Consider the following 26,484-nt stretch of genomic DNA (forward strand, 5'->3'; position numbering starts at 1 on the left):
TTTTTTTTCTCTTAATTAATTGGCCTCTCAGAGTTGGTAAGACAACTCCCACCTGTTTATGCTCTCTGTATGTGTGTATATATATCTCCTCATTATATGTTCCATTCTATATGCATCCGAAGAAGTGGGCTGTAGTCCACGAAAGCTTATGCTCTAATAAATTTGTTAGTCTCTAAGGTGCCACAAGTACTCCTGTTCTTCTTTTTGCGGATACAGACTAACACGGCTGTTACTCTGAAACTTTTCTAAAAAATACCTTCCTGGACATAAGGATGGCCATACTGGTTCAGACAAATGGTTCGTCTAGCCTGGTATCCTGTCTTCCAAAAGTGACCAATGCCAGGTGCTTCAGAGGGAATGAACAGAACAGGAAATCATCAAGTAATCCATTTCCTGACATCTACTCCAAGCTTCTGGTAATAAGATGCTAGATACACCCAGAGCATGGGGTTGCATCCCTGGCCCTCTTGGCAAATAGCCATTGATGGACCTATAATAGCTACTTTATATATGGTGCTAAGGGCTTTAAATTTACAGTTTTTCTGGAAGGGGAATTCCTGCCCTATGACTTCCTATTGAATAACACTGAGATACTATTAAAAAAATTACATACTTTCCAATCTGCAATCCAGGTAAAATGTAAAGGCTCCAGGAGTGTACTATAAAATGTAATCAGAAAACTGAATTATATGTATAAATAACTAGATCTTGACCACTGAGATACCACTCTGTGAGCTTCCAGAGGGTTGAAAAAACAATCATGTACAAAACATCGACACACACATCAAAACACAACACAATATTTATATAGAGAAAACACCAGCCTCTCAGTGGTAAGGCTAGTTGCTTTCACGCTTTAATGGTCACTTGTATTGTTATGTTACTGTTGGCTTGTTCATTTTATTGTTTAAAGTTTTAAGCTTTTAAAACCTCTGTGTATGCAAATTATGGTTTGGAATTGTTGGACTTATAAATAAGTCCAACAATTCCAAACCAAGAAGAGTTTGAGTTTTGCAGTCACATTTTAATTAAGACTCCAAAGCTATTCACTTTGCCTTGCATGTAACAGTGACAGGTACTGAAGTAAGCAAAAAGTTGCATTAATGTGTTATAAATAATTCCCTAGTCGATTTGATATATTTTGAGTAATTCGTTGGTCCAAGAGCGAGAAGGGGGAGAATTTGATTGACATCCCGCATTGCTTTATGTTCATGAGGGTTTAATCCAGCAATTTATCTCTATCTAATTCTCTCCAAAGGGACACTTATCTGTCACAAATATCTCTGAATATTTAACTAAAGTAAGACGTATAGAGTATATTTAAGTAAAATACATATTGTGTTATATAAACAACTGCCTTTTTATTGATTTATCAAGTATATAAAAAAACAGGTACATGGAATCCAAACCAGCCCATACTCTCCAAAGAGGCTTTTTTACTTTGAATACGTGCTGTGTGTTTCAACAGCAAAGAATTTTGGTGCTTCTAGATATTGACATTATTAAATGAAAAAGTTGCTACATGAAGGTTCTTACATAAACCAACAAAACTCAATTAAATTCAGAGCAAAGGCTGCCACCATTCCTTTCTTAACTCATGTCACTGTGATTAAGTATTCCAGCACATGGAACAGGTACAATTGTGCAGTATTCAGAGTCTAGGAGGAATTTCTTGGCTGGACTTTAAGAGGAAGTCTTTTAAGGAATATTTTAGATGGTCTTTGTTGCATTGTTATGAGAACACTAAAAAATACAAGTCACAACAGGATGTGTTAAGAATGAAGGGCTGATCTCAGTAATACTTGTGTGAATCAAAAGAAAGTCTACTAAAATTAATGGGGTTATACCACTGCAGAATCAGTGTGAAATCTGAATAAATTCCCTTGATATTACCATGTTAATTTAGAAGCAGGTCTATAACAGGTTTTTGTGTCCAGCTTTTTTTTTCCTTACTAGCAGTACACACAAATGAAAGAACAATGCTCTCTTTTTAACTTCCCGTTGGGAGTTTATCTTACGCAGGGATGCTGCATGAAATTATTTTTCATGGCACTGACTTGATCTCTCCCTTGATAAGATGACAGTACCAGACAAACACGACGTATTTTTATTGTATTTTTAACTATTTAAAGGGACGTCATGGAAAAGTACATGGAAAGGCATCAGGAAGGAGGAGGATGCCGCAGGGAACTGAGTCCTGACAGCACAAGCCAATCCCCTCTCAAGAGCACATTCTGAACTATTCTGAGGTGGAGTCATTACTTTTCATACTCGCACAAGCATATCCTCTTTCAGCTGTGAATCTTCTGTGTGACTAACATGGGGGGTATACGCTACATATTAGTCTGCCCTTGGGACAATAAAAATGGATGGTCAGATACTGCTCTGGGTAGAGAAAACCTACAGAGGCGCAGAAGAGTAGGCCGACTAAATACATTCACGGGGATTCCCTTTTTTATGACTATATGAAGAAGCAACACAAAGCTTAGTGCACTGAGCATGCTGCACACTACTTAGTATTCTGTTACAAAGAAGCACGGTAACAGTTTCTTTAGCATTATCTATTGATGGCCATGTTCCTCATGCTTATAATTTCAGTCCTTGAAACTCTATGGTCACCAAATGATTTCCTTCTAGGTTCCAAGGACACTCTTGCGGGTCAGGACACTTCAGATCTTAATATTCCCAGGTGTTCATCGATTTAAAAACCAATCACAACTTTATACGTTGTTTATTTTTCTAATCCATTGCATAATATTAGGATAGTGTTGCCCTAGGCTTATAATCACTGCATGTACAGCACATAGAATTCTTCTCTCAAAAGGCATTGGCTATGCAGAAACTGGTCTCAGAATTACTCCCAATACTCCTATCCCAAACAAGAATTTATATAGTTACAAACTGGGGAAAAGATCACATACAGCTAATAGCCTACAGGACATCAGAGGAGATGCCTATATAAGGGATTCCAATCTTACTATCCTGACTCCTAAATCTCTTTGTAGGTGGCACTCACTGGCATCTTCAGGACTACAAAACAACGTTGGGAACTTTGTTACTGATACAGTCCCGTCTTTCTTCCAAGTGGAAGGCAAGTATACCAATGGCCAATAGGCTTCAGGAGAGGCCAAATACATGATGTCCAGTTCTTCCTTATAGAAAATGGAAAGGAAAAGTATTGAAAAAATAAGTAGATTGCATAAATATCATCAGTGTATACATATTTTATTTGGTTTGTAAGTTCCTTGGATCAAGGACCATGCCTTTCTCTGTGTTTTGTACAGTGCTTAAATAGGTTATATTGTATAAACATCTTCGGTGATTTGTAATGTGTATGTTCAATTGCAAGTCTATGGGGTGTTTGGAGTTCAGTGGGCTGGCAGTACTTTGACCTTATTTCAACACCGTGGCAATTATCCATCACTCATATAATTGGAGGAGAGACATTTCAGGTCACCAGGCACTGTCAAATAATCAGCTATCACTGTCAGAGAATATGTGGTTTTCTATTTAGATTGTATCTTGAGTCTAGCCAAGTCTTACCAGTTAGTGTCTGGGAGTGGATTTTCTGAAGACTGGGTGGTCTGTGGGAAAGGAATTGTGCTTCATGGATGACTTAGCTGTGAAAACACTCAAAACTTTCTAACCTTTAAAAGCTGTGGGATCAAGGTTCTTTAAACTCTGCCTCATGAGTTTTATTCTGTAACATATATGCTTACTTTGAAGCATATTGATTGGGGCCAGAATGACAGTACCTTGCAACTTTGATCCCTGCTTGAGGGAATTAGTAGTTATGCTGGTTGCAAGCTGAATGCAATCATATTTTTCCTTTTAGCTTCTTAAAACCAGTGAGAGATTAACAACAAAAAACGCAAGCAAGCAAGCAAAAAAGCATGAATACCTTTTTTAGTTTGCAAAATTCAAGCACTTAACAAAAAACAGGAAAGTTTCTCCAGCAATCTTAATTCAGCCATATTTCACATATGTTGATTTTTATTCCTTTTTTTCCTCTTTAAATGCAATCTTTAATGTATTACAGTGTACGCAATTAATGGAGACCATACAATACAAAAGATGTGCAATATGCCCTAGTTAAAATTGCAAAAGAAATTTTAACTTTTGGGACTTCTTGACTTTGAGATCACAACCTTAAAACTGTATTAAAGCGGGTTTTGTTCTGTTTGGTTTTCTTCTCCCTGAATGTATTGCTCTCTTGAGAGCAAAAGGAAGATCTGTATCAAAAGACTCTTACAGTTGAGAAACCAGGGCAGTGTACTCTGAAAGGGAAGAGTTTCTCTGTTCATATTAATCTGATGTGACTTCAGCTATTGCTAAAGTCATACAAGGTGAAGTGTTGACTAGAACTGTGGATTTTGTGTTGGAGATTTTGTTTGACTTGCAATAAACTATAAATAAAGTAAACATCAGAGAGAATCTTTCTTTAGTTCACTTGGGATTTCAAGTGGGTGTCTATCCAGTTACAGCCATATCACAAGCATGTTAAAAACACCCCCCCACACACACACGCAAGCACAAAACCAGTTGGAGACCTGGGATTTTAAAAGGGGCCTAAGTGAGTTAGGCACCCAACTCCCATTGATATTTAATGAAAAATGGGTGTTTTACTCTGTTAGGCCTCTTTGAATGTCCCAGTCTAACTCCACAGGCAATTAGTCCAAACAGAGGAGGACCTGAAGTATTTTCAAGAAAGTCCAAAATGTGATAAGCCCATGTCCACTGCCAACTCATCATGAGAATCAGCCAGATCGTCTTCCACACTCCTTCTTGCATCAGCAAACCATGGCACCATCACAAAAGACTGTGAATAGAGGCTTCAGTTTATAATATTGTTCCCTGATATAAGTGCATTTGTTCTTTCGTCTGAGGCGGGCGGGGGAGTAATCAGGGCAAATGCCAAAGTGATTTTCACCCAGTAAACAAAAGGATTTTAAAAGTCTTGCTTCTCTTTTTAGGCTTTTACCAGCATTGAGAATAGGAAAGAACACACACACTTTTTTCAGCTGAAATTCTCCTTGCAGTACAGCAAGTGACTGAACTAGACCGGTAGACAAGGGTTACAATACTCTAACCACCACTTTTCAGCATTTTCAGGGAGACCCATTAACTTTAAGTTCTTAATATTAGCGCTTGGAAGGACTGAAGGGCACTTTGTGCCAACCTTTTCTAATTACATGCCAATCGAAGGCTAAATTGTTCTCCCAGAAGCACACAGAACTCTTCAAAGCTTCTTTGTTCTCCCTAGGGGCATGGGAGCCGCAATGATGTAATTAAGAGCACCTAGCTGACCAGACTTCCTATTCCTTTCCTTTCACACACATCTTGGACTCTATACGGTGCAATAAGTGGTACCTCATCTTGCTCAGCCTAAGAAACATGGCTGGGAACAGGAATCTCTGCAGAGGAAGGGATGGAATCAATCCTACTCTCTGAACATAGGCTGCATTGGGGCTGATGCACAGAGGCCTACTCTATCCTAGCAGTCAAAATAGCCTGTGTGGCTGAATTCCCCATATAGGAAGGAGATGTGTGGATCCTGTGGAATCTTCCTTTCTTTTGCCCATTCAACCCCTCGCCTGAGGTGAAGCCCTGAGTGGGGCATCCCACATGCAGGGGGTACAAGCCCCCGTTGTAATAACTGGATCTACAAATTCATCCTAATTGTGAGCTCAGCTGTAAAAAGTGAATGGACATTCATAACATGTCACAATAACCTATAACAAATGCTGATGGGAAAAGGTATGAAAGGGAGACAGAAAGACTGAATTAATCCAAATCAAAAGGCTTACTGATAGAACTCAAGGACTGTGTTGAGGTCATACTTGGTAAACAAAAAAGAATGTATGACTGAAAGTCAATGGATTAAACTTGGTGTGTTGGAAATTAGGTCTAATGGGTGGACAAAGTAATAAGAGGATGGATTATTCCTCCTATCACCCCTCTTTTGGGGTCCTTAAAAAAAGAGACTTGAAGGGGAGTGTGTGCTGACTGAGGGATTCCTGAAGGAGTGGGGGAAGGTCTTCAGTCCTCCACTTTGCTCCAGGGACTTTGTCCTCCACTTGTGAACCTTGAGAGTCATTACATCATTGTGACACCCAGACCTCAGCATAAGAAGGGGGCGCGTGGCCATCACTGCCACACCAGCGGAGACTACAGCTGGAGATAGGAGAGACCCTACTGTGTCTTCCCTTCTCTTGTGTATTCCTTTCCACACTATTTTTCCTCCTGTCCTCTCTCTCTCTGATTTTCATCTGATCCTGAGGTCAACTATACCACATGGCACCAACATGGCAGATGAGATGGCCCATCCAGCTCTTCCCAGCCTGAGAGAGACTGGTAAGGGAGACGGCTCAGGCCAGCCAGATGATGTTCCATCCTAGGGAAGCAAGCCAAGAGCAACAGCTGCAGAGGCCAAACTGCCAACTGACAGCATCCATATGTGACTGCTCTGGGCCCACGCAGCCCAACCCGACTACCAAAAGAAGAACAAGCCAGCTCAGTAGGGCAGCAGACAGGTGAATGGACCTACCTTCTGAACTCCTAAGAAGGAGACCTGCAAGAACACTAGCCAGGATGATGGACCTGATGCCTTACATCCATCTCTTTCTTTTAGACAATAGATATCTAGTAGATATCAAATACTGAGAACAGAGATGGCCAAACATTTTTTGAGGTGTGTATGAAAAATGCCGATTCAGTGTCACCAAAACATTTTGTGAATTCATGTCCGTTTTGCTGAATTATTTCAAGTGAAAACAAAAATATGACAAAGCCCCCAGAATGCTTTGTTTTGACATTTTCTAAGTGATATGTTTGTTTTTCACTTTAAATGACTTTGAGTTTCAATATTTTCTTTAGTTTTATTTAGAAAAAGCAATAAAAAGTGTGTGAAAATGTCCCAAACCTAAAGTTTTCATTTAGATACCGTTGAAATGAAATGTTTCATTTGACCCAAAAGATTTGTTTCACTTTTTAATTTGTCAAAAATCTGGAGAAAGAATCCTTTGACCCAAAACATCTTTTAATTGCCAGTAAATCCATTATTCATGCAGCTGTAATGGGAAGCTTTCCAATATTCAGCTGGACCCAGGGGTACTGGAACAGTTTTTATAGTGGGGGGGCTGAGAGCCATTGAACCAAACTCTAAATCCTGGATATAATGGAAACCACTTCAAGCCAAGGGGTGTGGCACCCCCAGCATCACTAGTTCCAGCACCTATGGCTGGACCTGCCTAAATGATTCTGCTTCATACTTGGTGTTCATATCCTTCAAATACTTTGTATATAGCTATAATCTTCCCCTCCCCTTTCATGTAACCCCTTAGTTATCATGTAGCCAAGAAATATATGTTTGTTTTAGTAGTCTCTTGAAATACTATTGTGTGTGCATTTTCTAGGGTTTTGAAGCACAGGGTGGGGTGTCAGGAAATGTGGATTATATTCCTAGCTCTCTCAACAAATTTCCTGTGTGGCCTTTGGTAAAATCACTTAAACCCAGATTCTCAAAGGTATTTAGGCATCTAACTCCAACGGGAGTTAGACCTTTCAGGTCTGGGCCTTAATCTCTCTGTGCCTCGTTTCCCCCTTTGTAAATTGACACTTAATTACCTTAGAAGTGGGCAGTTCTGAGTTTAGTGATGGCATATTTAAGCACATACTTAAATGCTTTCCTGAACCAGTCCCTAAATGAAGCAATCCAAAAAAAAAAAAAGCTGCCATTACAGTGTGTACCAAGAATTCCCAGTCTGTTTGCCATTGTGTTTCTGATAAGAAAATGTATAAGCCCATACTTATATTGGCAAAGAAACTTTTCTGAGAGGTGTAGAAAAGCAAAGGTGATATGCCAAAACATAAGGGGTATCATTCAGCTTGGGAATAATAAAGGTTCCCATTGCAGAAAGTCTTCATGGGGAAAAAAAAACTAATTTGTATAACCATAAGCCGGCAAACCTCTTCCAATCCTTTTATGTTATTATCATCCTTTTTAGTTTCACATACTTCAACAGGTAACTTAATAGTCATTCTGTACATATATAAAAAAAGACTGACATTAATAGGAAGTAAATTTTCTATTCTATTAAAATCTTTGATGGCTGAACAATATAACACACCAGGAGCATCATAAATGGCTGTTCTACCTCAAGGACACTCACTGTTTCTGGACACAGCATACAATATAAAAATCACAAAGCATAATAAATTGCTGAATGGATTCCTTTAAAAGCATTAACAATAACAACAACAACATGTAAGATAATTACAGATGAGCAAAATGCAACAGGTGAGCGCAGATATTTGCTTCCTTTTTTAAATTAAAAAGTTCATCTACATCAATGCTAGAGCCAAATACTAGACTGTGATAAGCCTGCATTTGTTGGCTCCAGTGGAGCCCTGACTGGCCATTGCAAACTTTTATTCAGAGAATCCTTGGATGGCATTGAGGTGTCTTATTGGCTCCTATAAACTACCTCTTGACTGCTGGGGTAGGGGGCAGGACCACGGACAATGAAACATGTAGTGGATGTTTGTCATCCTGCCAGTCCCATGCACCCACCGGCAACTGGTGTAAATGTACCTCGGGGACAGGACCAGTGGTTTATTAGCCCCAGTGTCTGTAAAGAAGAAAGTACTCCTTTGTACTTTCATTCCTAACCCCACACATTGCTTGTTTGCAACTAAACATTTGGCCCCTATGGCCTGATTCTCCACTGACTTGAACTTTCTGTAGTTGTTTACCCCTGGGCAAATAGCTGGGAAAAGTGGGTGTCAAATGCTCCCAAATCAGTCTCTCAGACAGAAGGTAGCATTTTATACCCACTTCATATTCAATTTGCATAAAGGTATGACTGCAAAAGCATTCAAAGCAATGGAGAGTCAGGCCCCAACTGCCTTAATAGTCCACCTACCTTGCATATTCCATTGAATATCACTGAGTTCCTGTAAAACAAACAAGACAACACTCTGTCAGCTGCAGAGCAGCTGGACTTTTTGAGGATTGAGACTAGTACTGGAGAACTCTCAAAAGCCAAGAGTTTAATGGCATCCACAAGACCACTGTCACTGATGTGTTGCTGAAAGATAAAACCCCAGTTATCTGCAAGGCACTGACAGAGAGCGACTCTAAGCATGATAACAGCTGTCTGTATATTCTGAATAAATGCTGATAGCTGAAATGTATTCTCTTTTGGGGCTACAGTTACTTTATTAAAAACAAAATGCAAGAAATATTAGCTCTGTGGCTTTGTAAACATTAAAAGTCCTCTGTGAAAAGCGACTATCCTCAATCAATGAATAAGGAGTTTATAATAATCCCACCAAAATTTTCAGTGGCAGATTCATAGAATAAACCAGGTGTCTGGCTACTAAATCCAGTTGCACCCTCTGCTAGTGCACAGAGTCCAGTAGCTAGTTCTGTTACACCAGCAGGCAATAGAATTGGAGAGGCCACAGAGGGCATTGTATTAATTTCAATGGAATAATGGGCCCAAAAAGCCAAAGGTGTTAACATGATCCTGTCACTTCACAACATTAAACAGCTAAGCAGGATGTGGGATTTGGTATCCGGAGACCTCAGTTTGCTTGGTTTAATGGCAAACATACTAAAGAAGGAAAATGTATTGGTTGGGATATACAAGGGGAAAGGAATCAAAACAAGGCATGAAGCACTTGAGTGATTATATAGGACAAACTAATCAAAACATATCAAAGTCCCTTTTGAGCGAGAGGATATCATTTAGAGTCTTATTTTGTCGAACAGCCTCTCTTGGCGGGGTAAGGAGATCACTCGCTGCAGGTGCCACTCAGTGGTTGGGCAGGGCTGTAAGGTTCTTTTTTTTTCCTGGCTCCTCTTGTTGACAGCTGCTCTGGTCCCATGGTGGTCTGCCTCTTCTGTGACTCAGCCCTCTAGCCAGTCACATATTAATGTCCATCCCTTCTGGGCTATACAAAGAATCCAGCAGTTGGTAAGTCCTCTAGGTAAAGTGAGGGGCTCCTGGGTCTCTGTCTTTTTAGACTGATAGATAATGCAGTGTTTTCATTTTAAAAAATGGAGCTTAGGAAATGAGGTCCAGCTGTAATATTTACTATCTTGCAAACAAAATAAAGGGAGGGTGGGACTTTCAAGTGGTAGATAAGATAAAATGATACAGTCATTCTAAGTCAGAACTGAATCTAATTCAAGTTATAGCTTTCCCTAAAATCATTGTAAATATGAATATTCTAGAGTATAATACAAAGATCAAGTGTGAAATACATTTGCTGAAAACAGTAATTTTTTTCATTAAAAATGCAAGTATGCTGTCAGTTCAACATTTAGAACGAGAAGTAAGAAGTCTATTGACTGCTTAAAGATGCATATTGCCAAAAAAGAAAGAGAAGAATATAGAGGGTGGTGTCCACTTGCAAATGTTGTCAATAAAATAAAGCAAAAGCTTTGTATTATGTACTGTTGCCCTATAGAATGGCAAAGTATTATCGACGAAGAATAGTGTGATTCACTGTCAGAAAAAGAGCTGGCTGAAGATTTCAAAAGCCATGCATGCCAACATTTGTCCAAATGGCTAGTCCTTCCAAGCAGGCTTACACATCTTCGTACTGTAGAATATGCAAGAACATTTGGTTTGCATGACTCCTTGGGGAATAGCTTCTCTGAGTATGAATATCCACTAACACATGCATTAGCAAGAGTATTCACTAGCTAGCCATCGTTCATCCTTCTCTTGTTTCAAATGTTTCAGTCATGCCATCGGTAAGAAGAAACAATAGTAGGTGACTTGGTGATTGATCCCACTTCACAAAAAGTCAAAGTGAACAGCAACTCAGTGGGCCGGAGTAACCTCATATTTATGCCACCTTAAGGCATAAATCCTTTAGCTTGCAGGTAGCAGGTACAGAATGAGGGACCAGGGTGCTGGGATACACAGCAGATGCAACCTCAATGATCGTGGAGGAGTGGGCAATAATAAGTCAGCACAGTTGACAATGTAGGGGACACTTGCTGGAAATATGTAGTGGCTAGCCAGGGTGCCCTGGGGGTGAATTTCCAGAGTACAAGAAACTTAACTTTGCTGGACTTGGCCCAGTGTTATATATCTGCACTGATTTTCTTTATAGATGAATCCTTTAACTATATAGTATAATATAACAAAGCATAACACCTATCTTTAAAAAGGGGAACAAAGAGGACCCAGGGAATAATAGACCAGTCAGCTTAACTTTGATACCTGGACAGATACTGGAACAAATGAATATACAAGGAATTTGTAAGCTCCTGAAAGATAACAGGGTTATAAGGAATAGCCAGCATGAATTTGTCAAATACAGATCATGCCAAACCAGCCTAATTTCCTTATTTTGACAGGGTTACTGGCTTAGTAGATGCTGGGGGGAGAGGAACTAGAAGTGATGTATCTTTTGATATACTCCCACATGACATTCTCATAAGTAAACTAGGGAAATGTGCTCTAGATGAAATTACTATATGGTGGGTGCACAACTGGTTGAAAGACCGCACTCATAAAGTAGTTATCAATTGTTGGTTGTCAAACTGGGAGGGTCTATCTAGCAGGGCCCTGCATGAGTCAGTCCTGGGTCTGGTACTATTCAATATTTTCATCAATGACTTGGATAATGGAGTGGAGTGTACCCTTATAAAATCTGCAGATGATACGAAGCTGGGTGGGGTTGCAAACACTTTGGGGAGACAGGATTCAAATTCAAAACAACCTTGACAAATTAGAGAATTGGTCCGAAATCAACAAGATGAAATTCAATATAAATAAGTGCAAAGTGCTACATGCACGAAGGGAAAAAAATCAAGTGTGCAACTACAAAATGGGAAATAAATGATTACATGGTAGTACTGCGGAAAGGAATTTGGAGTGTATTGAGGATCAGAAATTTATTATGAGTCAACAATGAGATGCAGTTGTAAAAAAGCCTAATATAATTCTGGGGTGTATTAACAGCAGTATCATATATAAAATATAGTAAGTAATTATCCTGCTCCAATTAGTACTGTTGAGGTCTCAGATGGAGTTCTGTATCCAGTTCCGAGTGTCACATTTTAAGAACGATATGGACAAAATTGGAGTCCAGAGGACAGCACCAAAAATGATAAAAGTTTAGAAAACCTGACCTATGAGCAAAGGCTAAAACATCTGGGTATATTAAGTCTAGAGAAAAGATAGCAGTCTTCGAATATGTTTAAGGGCTCTTATAAAGAGTATGGGGGTCAATTGTACTCCATGTCCCCTGAAGGTAGGACAAGTAGTAATGGGCTTAATCTGCAGCCACGGAGATTTCAGTTAGGTATTAGGGAAAACTTTCTAACTATATGGGTAGCTAAGTTCTGGAATAAGAATGAGGTTCCTAGGGAGATGGTGGAATCCCCATCATTGGAGGTTTTTAAGAACAGATTGGACAAACACCTGTCAGGGATGTTCTCAGTTTACTTGGTCCTACCTTAGCACAGGACCTGGATTTGATGACCTCTTGAGGTCCCTCCCAGCCCTACAGTTTTATGATTCTATATACTACAGCATTTTGTAGATATTTCAAACTATTTTTAACTGTACTGCAAATTAAGTACAGCAGTTCCTAGCAGGAACGAAAAGCAAATTATTTATTCATCAAACCATATTAGGAGTAGAGTGAACAGCATTTTACATGGATAGAGGTAGCACTAGTTTCTATATACCCCTCAATTCACACAAGAACTGACATTTTCCTCCACAAAGCTGATTCTGTAACACTTGCAAAAGAGCACAGTGGGTAATGGATAAAAATGATTAGTGTTTTATCAAAGAGGTTTAGGAGAACTTGATTCTATGAGAGTACAGCTGCCTTTTCTAGTATTCACATAAGAAGCATTATTTCTTGCTCACTGCAGGCAAGTGTCACTTTGAAATGGATTTTTTGTCCCCTAAAATACAAAACTTCAGGCCATTTACACAACATCGGATTTTTACTTTTTTTGGTAGGTGAAATTCTGCTATGTTCTATTTTGGGTCATTTAGACCGCACACTTTGGTACAGGGCATCTTTCTGCTCTGAATCTATGAATCAAAATGTATTCTCCAGTGGATGTTTGGAGGTATAATTTGCCCCCTTACGCTCTTCAATCTTCATCTCTGACACACTCAAGGATGCTCAAATCCCACAAGAAAAAAAATGAACATAAATCTTCAAAAATATGTCCTTACATGCCTTCTTAAAATGAAAATGGATGTTCTTCCATAAATTATTAGAGAGTTTGCTGCAAACTCTGAGGAACATACACTTTTGGAAACAATTTGGAAACTGAAAAATATATAAATAAAATAAACGTTGATAGATTTGGGGCATAATCATTTTTGAAATCGTTGAACACTTCCTCTGAGGTGCTAAGCACCTTCAACTCCCATCCCCAGAAGTGAAAATACTCAGCAGGTTGCTGGATTGGGCCTTTCAGCTTACTGTATATGCCATATTTTTCCTGTAAACTGAAGAAAATAACTTTTTCTATCATTATATTTTGCATGTGGCCGTATGTTATAGAAACAGGTCCAAACTGAAACCTTGGGTCTAGACCAGTGGTTCTCAAACTGGGGCCGCCGCTTGTGCAGGGAAAGCCCCTGGCGGGCCGGGCCGGTTTGTTTACCTGCCACGTCACAGGTTCAGCTGACTGTGGCTCCCACTGGCCGCGGTTCGCCGCCCCAGGACAATGGGGGCTGCGGGAAGGGCGGCCAGCATGTCTCTTGGCCCACACTGCTTCCTGCAGCCCCCATTGGCCTGGAGCAGCGAACCACGGCCAGTGGGAGCCGCAATCGGCCGAACCTGCGGATGCGGCAGGTAAACAAACCGGCCCGGCCCGCCAGGGGCTTTCCCTGAATAAGCCGTGGTCCTAGTTTGAGAACCACTGGTCTAGACACCCCTAATTTGCTTTGAACTTTGCAGTTAAAATTACACTGAAGTTGATATTACAGGTGAGTGAATAGCTGATTTTTTTTTTCAGTTCAGAGGTCAAGCCAAAAAATCTGAAAATATTTTTTTATTGTCACCCAGAAATGGAAAATTATTTTTTTTCTCGCCATAAAAAAAAAATGCATTGAACTCATCATTTTTTTCAACCTGAAGCAAAATGTTTTGTTTAGTTTTTGAGAGCTTATCTTTGTTTTTTAATAAATCTAATTACATTTCTAACCGAAACATCGTTTACAAATGAAAAGTTTTAAAATGTTTCATTTAAAAAATGTCAGAATGAAACATTTTGACTTTTTAAAAAATCCTTTGCGGGAGAGGTTGCGGACATGAATCTATTGGTGTGAATTTGACGTGAATTCACAAACAAATTTGGCTGATCTGAAACTGCGTTTTTTGGCAAATAAATTATTTCTCAAAAAAAAATTGCCCAGCTCTGGTACATATCCAGGCCTGAACTTAGTGGCTGGGGTGTTATACTGCTATATTCTAACCCCCCCTCCAATGCAAAATAGAAAAAAATTATCTGACAAACAGTATTTAGGCAAAATAGGCAGATGCCCAGTCCAACTCCCACTGAAGTCAATGGGAAAAACTCCCATCAAGTACTAGAGGAGTTTGACCTGGCCCTAAATACTGGCATATGATACTGTTTAATACAGGGGTTCTCAAACTGGGGGTCAGGACCCCTCAGGGGGTTGTGAGGTTATTACCTGGGGGGGGTCGCGATCTGTCAGCCTCCACCCCAAACCCCGCTTTGCCTCCAGCATTTATAATGGTGTTAAATATATTTAAAAGTGTTTTTAATTTATAAGGGGGGGTTACACTCAGACACTTGCTATGTGAAAGGATCACCAGTAGAAAAGTTTGAGAATCACTGGTTTAATACTACAATATTTATTTACTACTATGTCATATTTTCAATCTTTTCTGAAGATTGAGACTGAGATCATAGATGTAGATTTCCTCTCTATCCGGGGATGCTCAAACCCCCTCCGCCCCAGACCCACCTCCACTCCATCCCTTCCTCCAAGCCCCCACCCTGCCTCCTCCCCACCCTATTCCATCCCTTCCCTCAAGCCTCATCCCTCTTGCCTCTTCCTGCCCCTGCTCCACCCTGCTCCGCCTCTTCTCACCCCCTCCCCCGAGCCCACCCCATCCCCACCCACCCACCCCTTGCCTCCCAGTGCATCCTGCATGACATGGAACAGCTGTGGGGAGGCATTGGGAGGAGGAAGAGCTTGGCTGCCGGCAGGTGCTAAGCACCCGCTAATTTTTGTTTCATGGGTGCTCAGCCCTGGAGCCCTCACAGAGTCGGCACCTTTGTAGCCAGCCTGGTGTTCTAAAAGCAGACAGGTAATGCAGGAAACCTGGGCTCGCAGTGGCTTCAGATCTCCTTTCCCTTCAGGTAGCAGAGTAAGGGAACACTTGACAACCATAATCTGACTGCCCAAATTCTTCCTGATAACTGATCCCAGAACTGCTCATCTTCAGAAGAGAACACTTAATGTTCCTTCTGACCTTTCTTTGTTCACAGTCTCATATAAGGGCAGGTTTTCCAGTTGTAAGATATTTAAAGGCAGTCCAAGGACTCAAGATTCTGAAGGTTCTTAGGAATTTATCTTAACTGGTCTTCATTTAGAGGCAAGTGTGATTGGACATAAAAAACTGCTCAGTTGAGTGGGAGGAGCAGATGGTAGGTTGAGGCTCACAAAAAGCAAGTTACATATATTTTTTCCATCAAATAAATGTCCCTTTAAAGATTTCTTTTACTTCCTAGAGAGTTACCAGATATAACCCCAACATTTGTCTTGGCATTAGGAACAACCAATCCTTCACCCAGGTGTGTTCACTCATGTATAAAGTCTGAGCTACCTAGCTCTGATGATTTTGGTTGGTTGGGGGTTAGTACCTAGATCTTGAATTTCTGCATAGAAATGACTCCCAGAGCTGTCTCACAGCAGCTCCTCTTAAAATATAAAAGCATGAAAAAATAATATGGGTTGCTGCTTATGTTCAAAAGGGAAATCAAAAACTGCCAGATGCCTTGTACCTCTCCATCTCAATATCGCCCCTTGGGCAATATTTGCAGCTTCCCTATGATACACAAACATGAAAGAAACTAAACTCGAAATAAAAAAAAATAGTAATTTACATTCTGTCAATTTAGCTCAAGTCAAGAGGAAGGCTTCACATAAGCATCTGCATCTACTCAATGACTAAAATTAATAAAAGAGCTAGAAAACATGGACTAACTTTGATCATCACTTTCACACAGTTGCTTTAAAAGCATTTATATCAACTTCCAGTGCATTCACAGTTGAATAATGAGAGCCAGAATTTTTTGTCCTTCCATGTTTAGCCTACCTGATATGTTTAACCTTAAACTCAGCCACAGTTTCCTCAGTTGCTTCCATTGTTATTCAGTGAACGTACACAGAACAACTAAGGATAATATCAGTTTGATTGGCCATTGTTTTTGTGTTTCAAGAGAAAATATACAGTAATAAAAAAGGACTAGTACATGAGACAGACTGGGCTGACTACAACTGGGGCTCACATGAAGCTGCTGGAATTTTGGTGATCAGAAACAGCTGGATCAATTTGTATGGTTTCATGGCTCACCTGAAGCTTGGAGGAGGTTGTGCCAACAAGAAGCTTCCCCACAGGACTTCCTTCTGTAAATTCTGGAGGTATCTTCTGAGACTACATCATATAGTCACTTGAAAACCCTGCCCCTCAGCACCCATAATCTTTGGAGAGGGGTTGGCTCAATTTCCTCTCCCTCATATCATCAATGCAGGGGATCTTTGACCCATTCTTCACGACTAGAATGACCAGATGTCCCGATTTTATAGGGACAGTCCCGATATTCACATTCACTATCTGGTCACCCTATTCACAACTGGCATCCACATAAGGGCAGAAAATAGGACTGCTTCCTGCCATCCCTCTCCAGCATCCTGGAAGACTTCCTGGGAGCAAGATGCATGTGCATGCCTCATCATTAAGCAGCAGTGGGACTGAGATATGCTACTCCAGTCTCACCCTGCTGCTGCTAATACCCCAGTCTGGAGCCTGAGACACCCCAAGACAGTATTGTGATGAGAGATAGGAATTCCTTTTACTGTGACTTGACATTATAGAAGGGGAAGCATTGGCATAACTGTGGCCACTTATAATTATTTGTATTATGATAGTGCCTAAAGGCCACCAGCACTCAGGATGGGGTCTCCACTGTGTTAGGAGCTGTATAAACACACTGGAAGATAGTACCTCTCCTGAAGCTAATTTTCCAGGGCTATCACAAGCCTCTGCCTCTGAATGAGATTGCAGACAGACTCCCGAGTTCCTCTGATGAAGTGAATCCAGGCTATGGGCAGGCAGCAGGCCTGCTTGTTGGTCCCTAGAAGATGCTGGATATGAGCAGCAGAACTGCTGGCTGACTACAAAAGTGCCAGGTGGCATGATGGGTAAGTGGGATAGTTAACTGCCAGGAAGACTCTGGAAGGAAAGGCGAGATTGCAGGCCACTGTGTCGCCCCAAAAGACACATGAAGGCAAGTCAGTGGGGGTCAGAACCTACAAGAGAGGGAGAGCCTGGTACGGTAGAAATGGAAGGGACCCAGGCTAGCCCATATTCTCAGCTAAAAGTTAATTATAAACACACGTGAGCCCAGGTAACACTGGGTTTCAGTGCTAAAGGTGTGCATAGTTCCAATTATAGCTTTATAATGCTTTCAACACACGCAGCAACAAAAATCACTTTTGCAATTTTGGCGAGATTGGATGATGCCACCCTACTTTCCACACAAAGGTATCAAATCAGCAGTTAATAGGAAATCCTGGGGAGCTCAAGTCTTGCTTTCAGCATACACTGTGCAACAGCAATAACAGTTCAATCTTAGACAGATTTCTTGTATGTAAATAGCATCATTATTTCATGTATTACCACTGACCTTTGGCGCATACTAGGCAAGGTAGGGTTGTTCATCACCTTCCATTGATTTTTCAATTTCCAGTAAATTGGTTTTATCTTGAGGTTGTTTACGTATTAGGAATAAAAAATGCAGAAGCCTGACTTCAGAAAACAATAACAAGGTTTTGAACTGGAGACCCTGTGGTTAAAAAGGAACCTTTTGCAGATATTAACATTTGGTTGTGCAGGCAAAGGATTCTGCTCTCAGCTATACCAGTATAAATGGATTGTCAGTGGAGATACTCCAGATCCACACTGATGTATCTGTCAGAAGAATTTGGGCTTTCACAATATTAAATGTCAGTTACACATTCCAAAATAAATATAGATTGCTGAATTGCTCTCCTTTACCAACAAATGTACAGACAGTCCGGCTCTTTAACATTCATTCTGGCTTGCAGGAAGGGACTGATTTTTGTTTTTTGATTATAAGAACTAAGTATTACTCAATGAAATTTGTCCCACAGGCTAGGAAATTCTCTTTAAGACCAGAGGGTATTTAAAGAGCCAGACTAACACCCAGCACAATTTCATAAAAGGTCAGACAGGAAATCATGTCTGCCTTTTGTTCCAAATCAGCAGACAGCTACTGTTTCAAGTTCTAAAAGTTTATTCATTTCTGTGATTTTATGTCCAGTTTATGCAGTGAAACTTTCTACTGCATCCAACGCCAAATGCATAGTCTATCGACTCTGGTACCAGATTCACAAATGATGAGCATGGAATACAAACTCTGATACAGACATCAAATAGAAAGCTCTACAATATAGAGCTTTGTTGAGCAAATTTCAACATCTGAATATTTCTGAGCCTCTGTTCATATAACACAAAAATACTATCAAGAAGTATGCTCAGATGCTATGTTGAAGAGGCCCACATGGATGGAAGGACAGTACATATATTTAGATAGATAAATTATTCACTTACCTCACGGTCCAACAATGCAGGTGACACCACGGTGACAATGTCTCCTTTCTCTGGATCAATGAAGAACATATTTGGAGATGGTTTGTCAGGAGTCTGCTTAAGGATATTATACCTCAAAAGAGCATTGTCTGTAGCAGGGTCATCAGCGTCAAAGGCCATCATGCGCATCACAGTGCTTCCTAAAGAGAAGGTAGACAAACAATATAACATGGTTACCAATATAGACTATTATCAGAGGGGTAGCCATGTTAGTCTGGATCTGTAAAAAGCAACAAAGAGTCCTGTGGCACCTTTAAGACTAACAGATGTATTGGAGCATAAGCTTTCGTGGGTGAATATAGATTATGAGACAAGAATGCATAAAGCTCCTCTAGTTCCATATATGAACATCACTAGGCTGTAATCCAACATCAGTTCAGGAAAACCAATAAAGAATTTCACCTGCTATTTAGTCTGTCAGTTTACTTTTCCTCAGGCTACCAATTTCTAGGTTGGTAACAACAGGCACATGTGTCTACCCTGCAGCAGACAAATGTATCTAGACCAAACATGGCATCTTCCCCATGTGGCTTTCATGGGTGGTCACACCCATATGCTTGCATATAACCACTTTTTCATTTTCACACCATGAAAATAAAGAAATTAAAGAGTCTAAGATGTCTTCCAGCTAATAACAGATGAAAGAAAAATAGGAAAATGAAAAATGCAACACTTAAAATGAGAGAATGTTTCAAAACTCTTTAGTACTCAGGCTTCTGAGCATATCAGAACTATTTGTGAATTTGACATTAATTTGCTGAATAATCCAACCCCACCTCTCAATTTTTTACATTGCAGTGATTAGGGCACTATCCTGAACTATTCTGGGGGGAGGTTCTCTCAATCTCTCCTTTTGAAGCTGTTCTGCTGCTGTCCACAACAACTCCAAGTACAAATCCCTACTCCAAACCAGGCAGATTGGTGGCTTGAACCCAGGTGTCTTAGATCCCTAGTGAGTGTTCTGCCTACAAGGGGCCACCACCTCCTCCCGGTGTTCTGGGAATGGTCTTTCCTTTGGTTTTAATAAATACAAGCAGTTCAAAATACCTAAAATAGAACAAAACATTTTATTTCGGGTCAAACTAAATGTCTGACCCAAAACTTTTTTTGTTTCAATGTTTGGGTTTTACCAAGTAAACTGGAAAGTTTTCATTTCGGGGCAATCCAAAATGACATATTTTCTTTCAATATTTTGATTCAGCCAACAAATGGAAAAAAATCAATTATTTGCACGGTAGGCACATATAGTGATGTTCTGCAAATCATGTTCTTGCTTTTGGACCAACAACTGGAGAAGCCTAATCTCAGAACTCTTTCTCAGTCCCATTGATCCTTAATGATGAGATATGCACATATATCTCACTCCCAAGAAGAGTCTTCCAGGATGCTGGAGAGCAATGGGCAGGAAGCTGTCTTGTTTCCTGCTCTTGTGTGGATGGCAGTTGTAAAGAATGGGCCAGTGGTTTCCCACTGATGACTTGAAGGAGGGGAAATTATGTCAGCCTCTCTCCAAAGATTATAAGTACTAAGGGGCAGGCTTTGCAAGTGACTATATGATGTAGCCTCAGAAGATACCCTCAGAATTTACAGAACAGGGTAATCCTTTCCCAAAAGATTCCCCAGTTCCTAATAAACTGAAATCCCTCCTCCCATCACCATTGTCTCATCCATGCATTGAGACTCTGCAGTTCTGCCTAATTAGTCCTGTACATGGAAGGAGAAGCATTATGGAGAATGCTACCATTGAGGTCCTGGATTTAATCTCTTACCTAGCAGCGTCAATTTGGCCTCCAGGACCGCTCTCCTGCCTTTCTCTATGTCACTGGTACCCACAGGTACCGCCAACACTGGTTCCTTCCCACTACTGCAACCTTTGCATGCAGCAGGCAATTTACCCTGTGGTTCTCCCGGGCATCGCAAACCCAACCACTAATAATCAAATCCCCCTATTGCGTTTTGCAATACTGGGAAACATAGCAAGGCATCAAGGGATAAGTTTCTTCTCTCAGAGCTGTCTGACCTTTAATCACTGGTGAACAAAACCAACATGCTGTCAGATCTCTGTTATATTTCTCAAGGGGGGTAACTGCCTGAAGTGGCAATGAAGCAAAACCTTGGAGAGCTCATTTTCAAGGTCACTACAACAAAAGGCTCCGCTTTGTGCTCTGAGAAATACAACAAAAGAAAAGGGGGAGAAAAAAGCACATCTGACCAAGAGAGTTGTAGTGCTTGTTTCACAGTGTGCTATAATGTTGTTACATCCACCCATAAATGCAGTAGCCTTTGTACTTTCTGTTTGATTTCTAAGGGCTTGTCTACATGGGGAGCTATTCTGGAATAGCTATTCCTGATTAACTCAATGTGTGGCACTCTTAGAATGGAATAAAATTGCCTGATTTAGGTTAATCCACTTGGGATGTCGATTAAGGTAGGTTAGAATAACAGCATCCACAGAAGGGGTTAATCAGGAATAGTTAATCTGCTTTGAATTTACACCCTAGTCTGGATTCATTTTCATGGGTAGAATCAAGGCTTGTTCACATGGAGGTTTAGTGTGCAACAAGCCAGGGTGTACATCTCAAGCTCACAAGCCTGCTGCATGCTTACAGGCCGCATGGACCCTGCTACTGCACACTAAAAGTTGGTAGTGTGCTTTGATCTACTGCTATTTCAAACAGCAGCACATCAAAGCAAACTGAGCAACTTTTGGGATGCGATAGCAGAATCCAAATGGTTACTTAGCGTGTGGCAGACTAGTGAGCTGTACATTCACACCCTAGCTTGAAGTGCATTAAGTCTCTAGGTAGTCAAGCCCTCATCAAATCATAGAAATACAAGGCTGGAAGGGACCTCAATATTTTCAGTCAGAGTGGCATAACTCGTGTGATACTAAGGGCATGTCTACATTGCCCACTGGATTAATTCATCGCGTCTAATCTAGACATGATAAATCAACCGCCGAGCGCTCTCCCATCAACTGGTACTCCACCAGGGCGAAAGGCGCAGGCAGAGTCGACAGGAGAACGTCAGCCGTCGACTTACCGCAGTGAAGACACCGCGGTAAGTAAATCTAAGTATGTCGACTTCAGCTATGTTATTCACATGGCTGAAGTTGCATAATTTAGATCGATTCCCCCCCCCCCCCCTGCATAGACCAGGCCCTAAGGAGTGATGGTACTCTAACCCTTTTTGTGAATACTGCTGTTTGCTACGCATGATCTTGAAAGGCAATATATTGTGAAGTAATTTCCACTGTGCAAATGTTACTAATTCCAAATGGTAGCATTTTGCAGTCACTTTGTATAGGTGTGGATGCTTAATATAGGTGGAGAAGCAGGTCCATTTTTTTCTGTCTTAGTTATTTCTAAGGTGTCCATGCCTCACAAGTTACTTCACCTCTATGAGTCTCTGTAACCAAAGAGAAAATAAATGTAAACAGATGAGGTTTTCTGAGGTACAGTAATACACTGCTATCCCTATATAACGCCGCCCGATATAATACGCATTCGGATATAATGCGGTAAAGCAGTGCTCCGGGGGGGGCGGGGCTGCGCACTCCGGTGGATCAAAGCAAGTTTGATATAACGTGGTTTCACCTATAACTCGGTAAGATTTTTGGGCTCCTGAGGACAGCGTTATATCGAGGTAGAGGTGTATCTCATATTGCTTATATGTCATTACAAATCATCAGTGCCTGTACATTGTTGTGATACCTGTCACTTGTTCATACACATACACACACGCAGAATAGCAACTCTTTAGATCCAAGATCACCTGATACCCTCTGTCAGAGGAGCTGTGGAATCCCACTGCACAAAGGGAAGAGTAGCTCTTTCAATGGGACCAATCTGAGTGTTACAAAGGCTTGTCTATCAAACTAAAAATGGCCTGTGTTCAAATATATACCCAAACTAACATGAAAGCTCACTGCTGCACATTTCACACGTGCACACTAACAGCACAGTAGTAGCTAGTAGATATTCAAAGCCATTTTTAAAAATGAAATCTAAATGTTTTACAAAAAATAGCGGGCAAGTGGTTGCATTTCCTTCCTCCAACAACACTGCTGCTTTAAATTAAGAGTTAAACACAGTCACTGTTCTATATTTGTACTTTATAATAAATTAAAGATTGGACCCAAGTCAAAAAGATCAAATTCAGATCTGCATTTCCTAAAGATGCAAAGATGTGAAGATCAATGGTTCTGGTTTGGGCACACGTACTGCTGCTAGTATTTCAAAAGGATCTATAGCGTAGACTTCAGTGCCAACAAATTTAATTTAAGATGCATACATCTTTGGCATTACTCCTTCATCATAAAGTTTTATTCTTCATAAAATATTCATTTCCCCAGACTCATAAACTGACTACTTCTAATTCAGTGTCATTTTATAAATACTTCCATTGCTGGCATCAATCAAATGCAGCTGGCTTCCAAACCACAAAACAACAGCTTGCAACATTATCATGTTAAACAATATATATTAACTTATCAAGCTGAGGAACAAATGTCTGCAAAATCAGCAACTTTATAGTTCTGCCAGTGATTTGGAGATATTCCCGTTAGGTTCTCTTCCTCAGCAGAGGTATAGGAGTTGCCATGCTATAGTTCAATGTTTGTTCCACCTTCTGGACAGTTTTGTTATTGTTATAATCACTGGAAACCTCTACTTGCACCTCCCAGAGTTGCTCATTGATTAGATACATATTTCACCAGCCAATTCATTGCTCCAAAGACTGTAGCTATCAATCTGCTGATTGTTGATTTGGCCTACAATTTGCTTTAGAAATATTAGTGAATAACTTCCCTGAGACACCAGAAAGCAAAACACAATGCTTGCACAATCTTGTGGCAAGTGGAACAGATGGTTTCTTGGGAAAAGCTCCTTGGCATTTTGTAATTTACCTTTCAATAACCTTTCTTTCTTTCTTTGTCAGATGCCAAGAGAGTATCTGATACATTTGAGCTGACAGAGAAAACGCCTATTAACACAGAATTATTTTAGGTTCAGCTATCAGATGGGTTGAGGGCCTTTTGCTTCATTACCTGTCATCTCCATTCGCAGTTACCTTGGGGGTCATTACTATACATCTTGCCCTAACTTAGATGTGCAGTTACTGTATTTTATCATGTATTAGTTAAGGTTACCGCTAAGTAGTGCAGTCAAGTGAATAATGAAATTTAAAAGGCTTCCTGAGTGATATAGGCTTCAAAACATGAATTGTGCAATATTTGTTATTTACAAGTTCTTATTGCAAAATGTATGGAGATCGGTTAAAGTGTAAAGCATTACTTTTCAGGAATCATGGTTTTACGGTGAAGGCACAGGACCGGAAGACTGTAGAAATGAAACCTCTTCCCAGCTCTGTCACAGACTTCCTGTAAAACCAAATCACTTCAGGCCACAGTTTCAAAAATGGCTTCTAACTTTGGACACCCAGTTTTAGAAATCTAGGACCTGATTTCAGAGGAACTGAGGTCAAAGGGAGTTGCAGCGCCTAACCAAAAAAAAAAATAAATAAATAAAAAAAATCAGGCACAAGATATCTCAAGTAGGGCATCAGAAATGTTGAGACACCCAAAATCAAAGCTCGCTTTTGCAAATCTGGTCCTTACCCCCCTGATTCCCAGGTTTCCCCAGCCTGTAAAATAGGAATTGTATCAGTAATACATGCCATTAGGTTAATTCATAATGGAAAGAGTGTTATAATATTATTAACGTATCACAAAAATCTACATTTAAAAAAATCCCATTTAAGGCCCCTTTACGCTACCAGAGTGGCATAAAGGGGCCTTAATGTAAATGAGAACCTAACCCACAATCCTTTGCTGATTTTGAACCTGATCCTGCAAACACTTAAACAGTTAAGCAGCTAATGAGATTACCTATGCAAGTGTCACCCACACACCTCCTGGGTATGGTGTTCTGTCCCATCTAGTGGCATCGAGACCACTTAGAGAGAGAGCTACAGCCTTAGCTAACAGCGAGTTGGCTTTTAACTCATGCAGTAGAGATTTATGCACTAAGCTCCAGAGGGTCCCAGGTTTGATCCCGCCCGCCAACGATCGGGGTCTGTCAGCATTACACAAGCACAGTTGCATATGTGCTGCCTGTGCAGCATCTTTATTTGATACTGCTTAAAATAGTCTGAATTTTCATGTTCCTTGGCATATGTTGCCCTGTAGGTTATGGTATGGGGTAGTGAAGAGAAGTATATTTTAGTAATTAAAGAGTGGATAAGTGTTGAACTGCTTGCTGACAGTGAAAAAGGCTTCTTTTCACACTCTTTATCCTGCTCCTTGTAAATTAAGATAGGTGTCTCTATGTACCAACAACGACAGAAAACTGCCAAGAATTAGGGCTATTTCAAGAGAAAACTAGAACAAAGAAGAGAAGGAGATAGGACAATAAAGGAGAAAATCCAAAGAGTGACAAACATCTCCACTATACGTCACATTTATCGCTATAGAAATAAAGCAACTCTTGGAAAACAGAACAGAGAAGGGTCCTCTGCTGCCTGCTAAACTCATCATAACCAATTATATGTTTGACTGTCAATTTGTACTTTAAAGAAAACAAGCCCCAGGGAAGCAAAACAAATGTAAGAAGAAAGGTTTATTACGTCTCCAATCAAGTACATTTGAATTGCAACTGCAAGTATTAACTTATGACTGTGATTAAACTTGGAGGCCTTACTCAATAGAGGAGAGGTTTAGTAAGAATTAATGAGTTCAGTCTTTTAGCATATTTTATATTTTTGTAGGTCAATCATTTCTAGCCCTTGCTTTACGTTGTCTATTTAAATGGCGGGCAAACACAGGACATTTTAAAATTCAGAGCATCTTGTCTCCACACTGCTAATCATCAGATTGGATCTGACAACAAAACAAAGCCAGTCAAAAAGGCTAGATGAATTGGTGAAGGTTCATTAGTGGGGTATGCTATAAAACAACTGCTCTTGGTCTGTGCGGGATCAGTGACAAAAGTTGATGATAGACATGAAGTGAACTCCTGGCTGCACTGAAGTCAATGGGAGTTTTGCCATTGCCATGGAACAAAATCAAGGATGGATGCTTTCGCATCACAGGATATTCAAGCAACTCTACTTTTGTTCACAGAAATAAATGACAGGTTTCGGAGAAATAAATGAGTGGCTGTTTTGTGCATTCAGAGTGAAATTCTCCGTGCAGAGGACCAGCACAGGTCCTATGCACCACTGAAATCTCACTTAAGCCCTGGACATCAGGTATGGCAACCAGCAAATCCACTCCCCGAACCAAGCACTGAAATTGACATATGCCCATCTGTAAGATTGATGCCATAGAGCAGGGGTCGGCAAAGTTCAGCACGCAGCTCGCCAGGGTAAGCACCCTGGCAAGCCGGGCCAGTTTATTTACCTGCTGACGTGGCAGGTTCAGCCAATCGCGGCCCCCACTGGCCGCGGTTCACCGTCCCGGGCCAATGGGGGTGGCAGGAAGCCGCGGCCAGCACATCCCTCGCCCGCACCGCTTCTCGCCGCCCCCACTGGCCGCGGTTCACCGTCCCGGGCCAATGGGGGCAG

At 40.7% G+C, this 26,484-nt stretch overlaps 1 protein-coding gene across 1 annotated transcript in view; it reads right to left on the reverse strand.

The window, feature by feature from the left end:
* Positions 1-26,484, reverse strand: part of CDH13 (cadherin 13) — a 766,947-nt gene that overhangs the window by 201,739 nt on the left and 538,724 nt on the right. The window contains exon 7 of the mRNA XM_034788956.1: positions 18,883-19,061. Within this exon, the coding sequence (XP_034644847.1) occupies positions 18,883-19,061 (179 nt within the window). The remainder of the gene's footprint in view (positions 1-18,882; positions 19,062-26,484) is intronic.

Source organism: Trachemys scripta, chromosome 13 (assembly GCF_013100865.1).
Source record: "Trachemys scripta elegans isolate TJP31775 chromosome 13, CAS_Tse_1.0, whole genome shotgun sequence".
In the NCBI taxonomy this organism is placed as follows: domain Eukaryota; kingdom Metazoa; phylum Chordata; order Testudines; family Emydidae; genus Trachemys; species Trachemys scripta.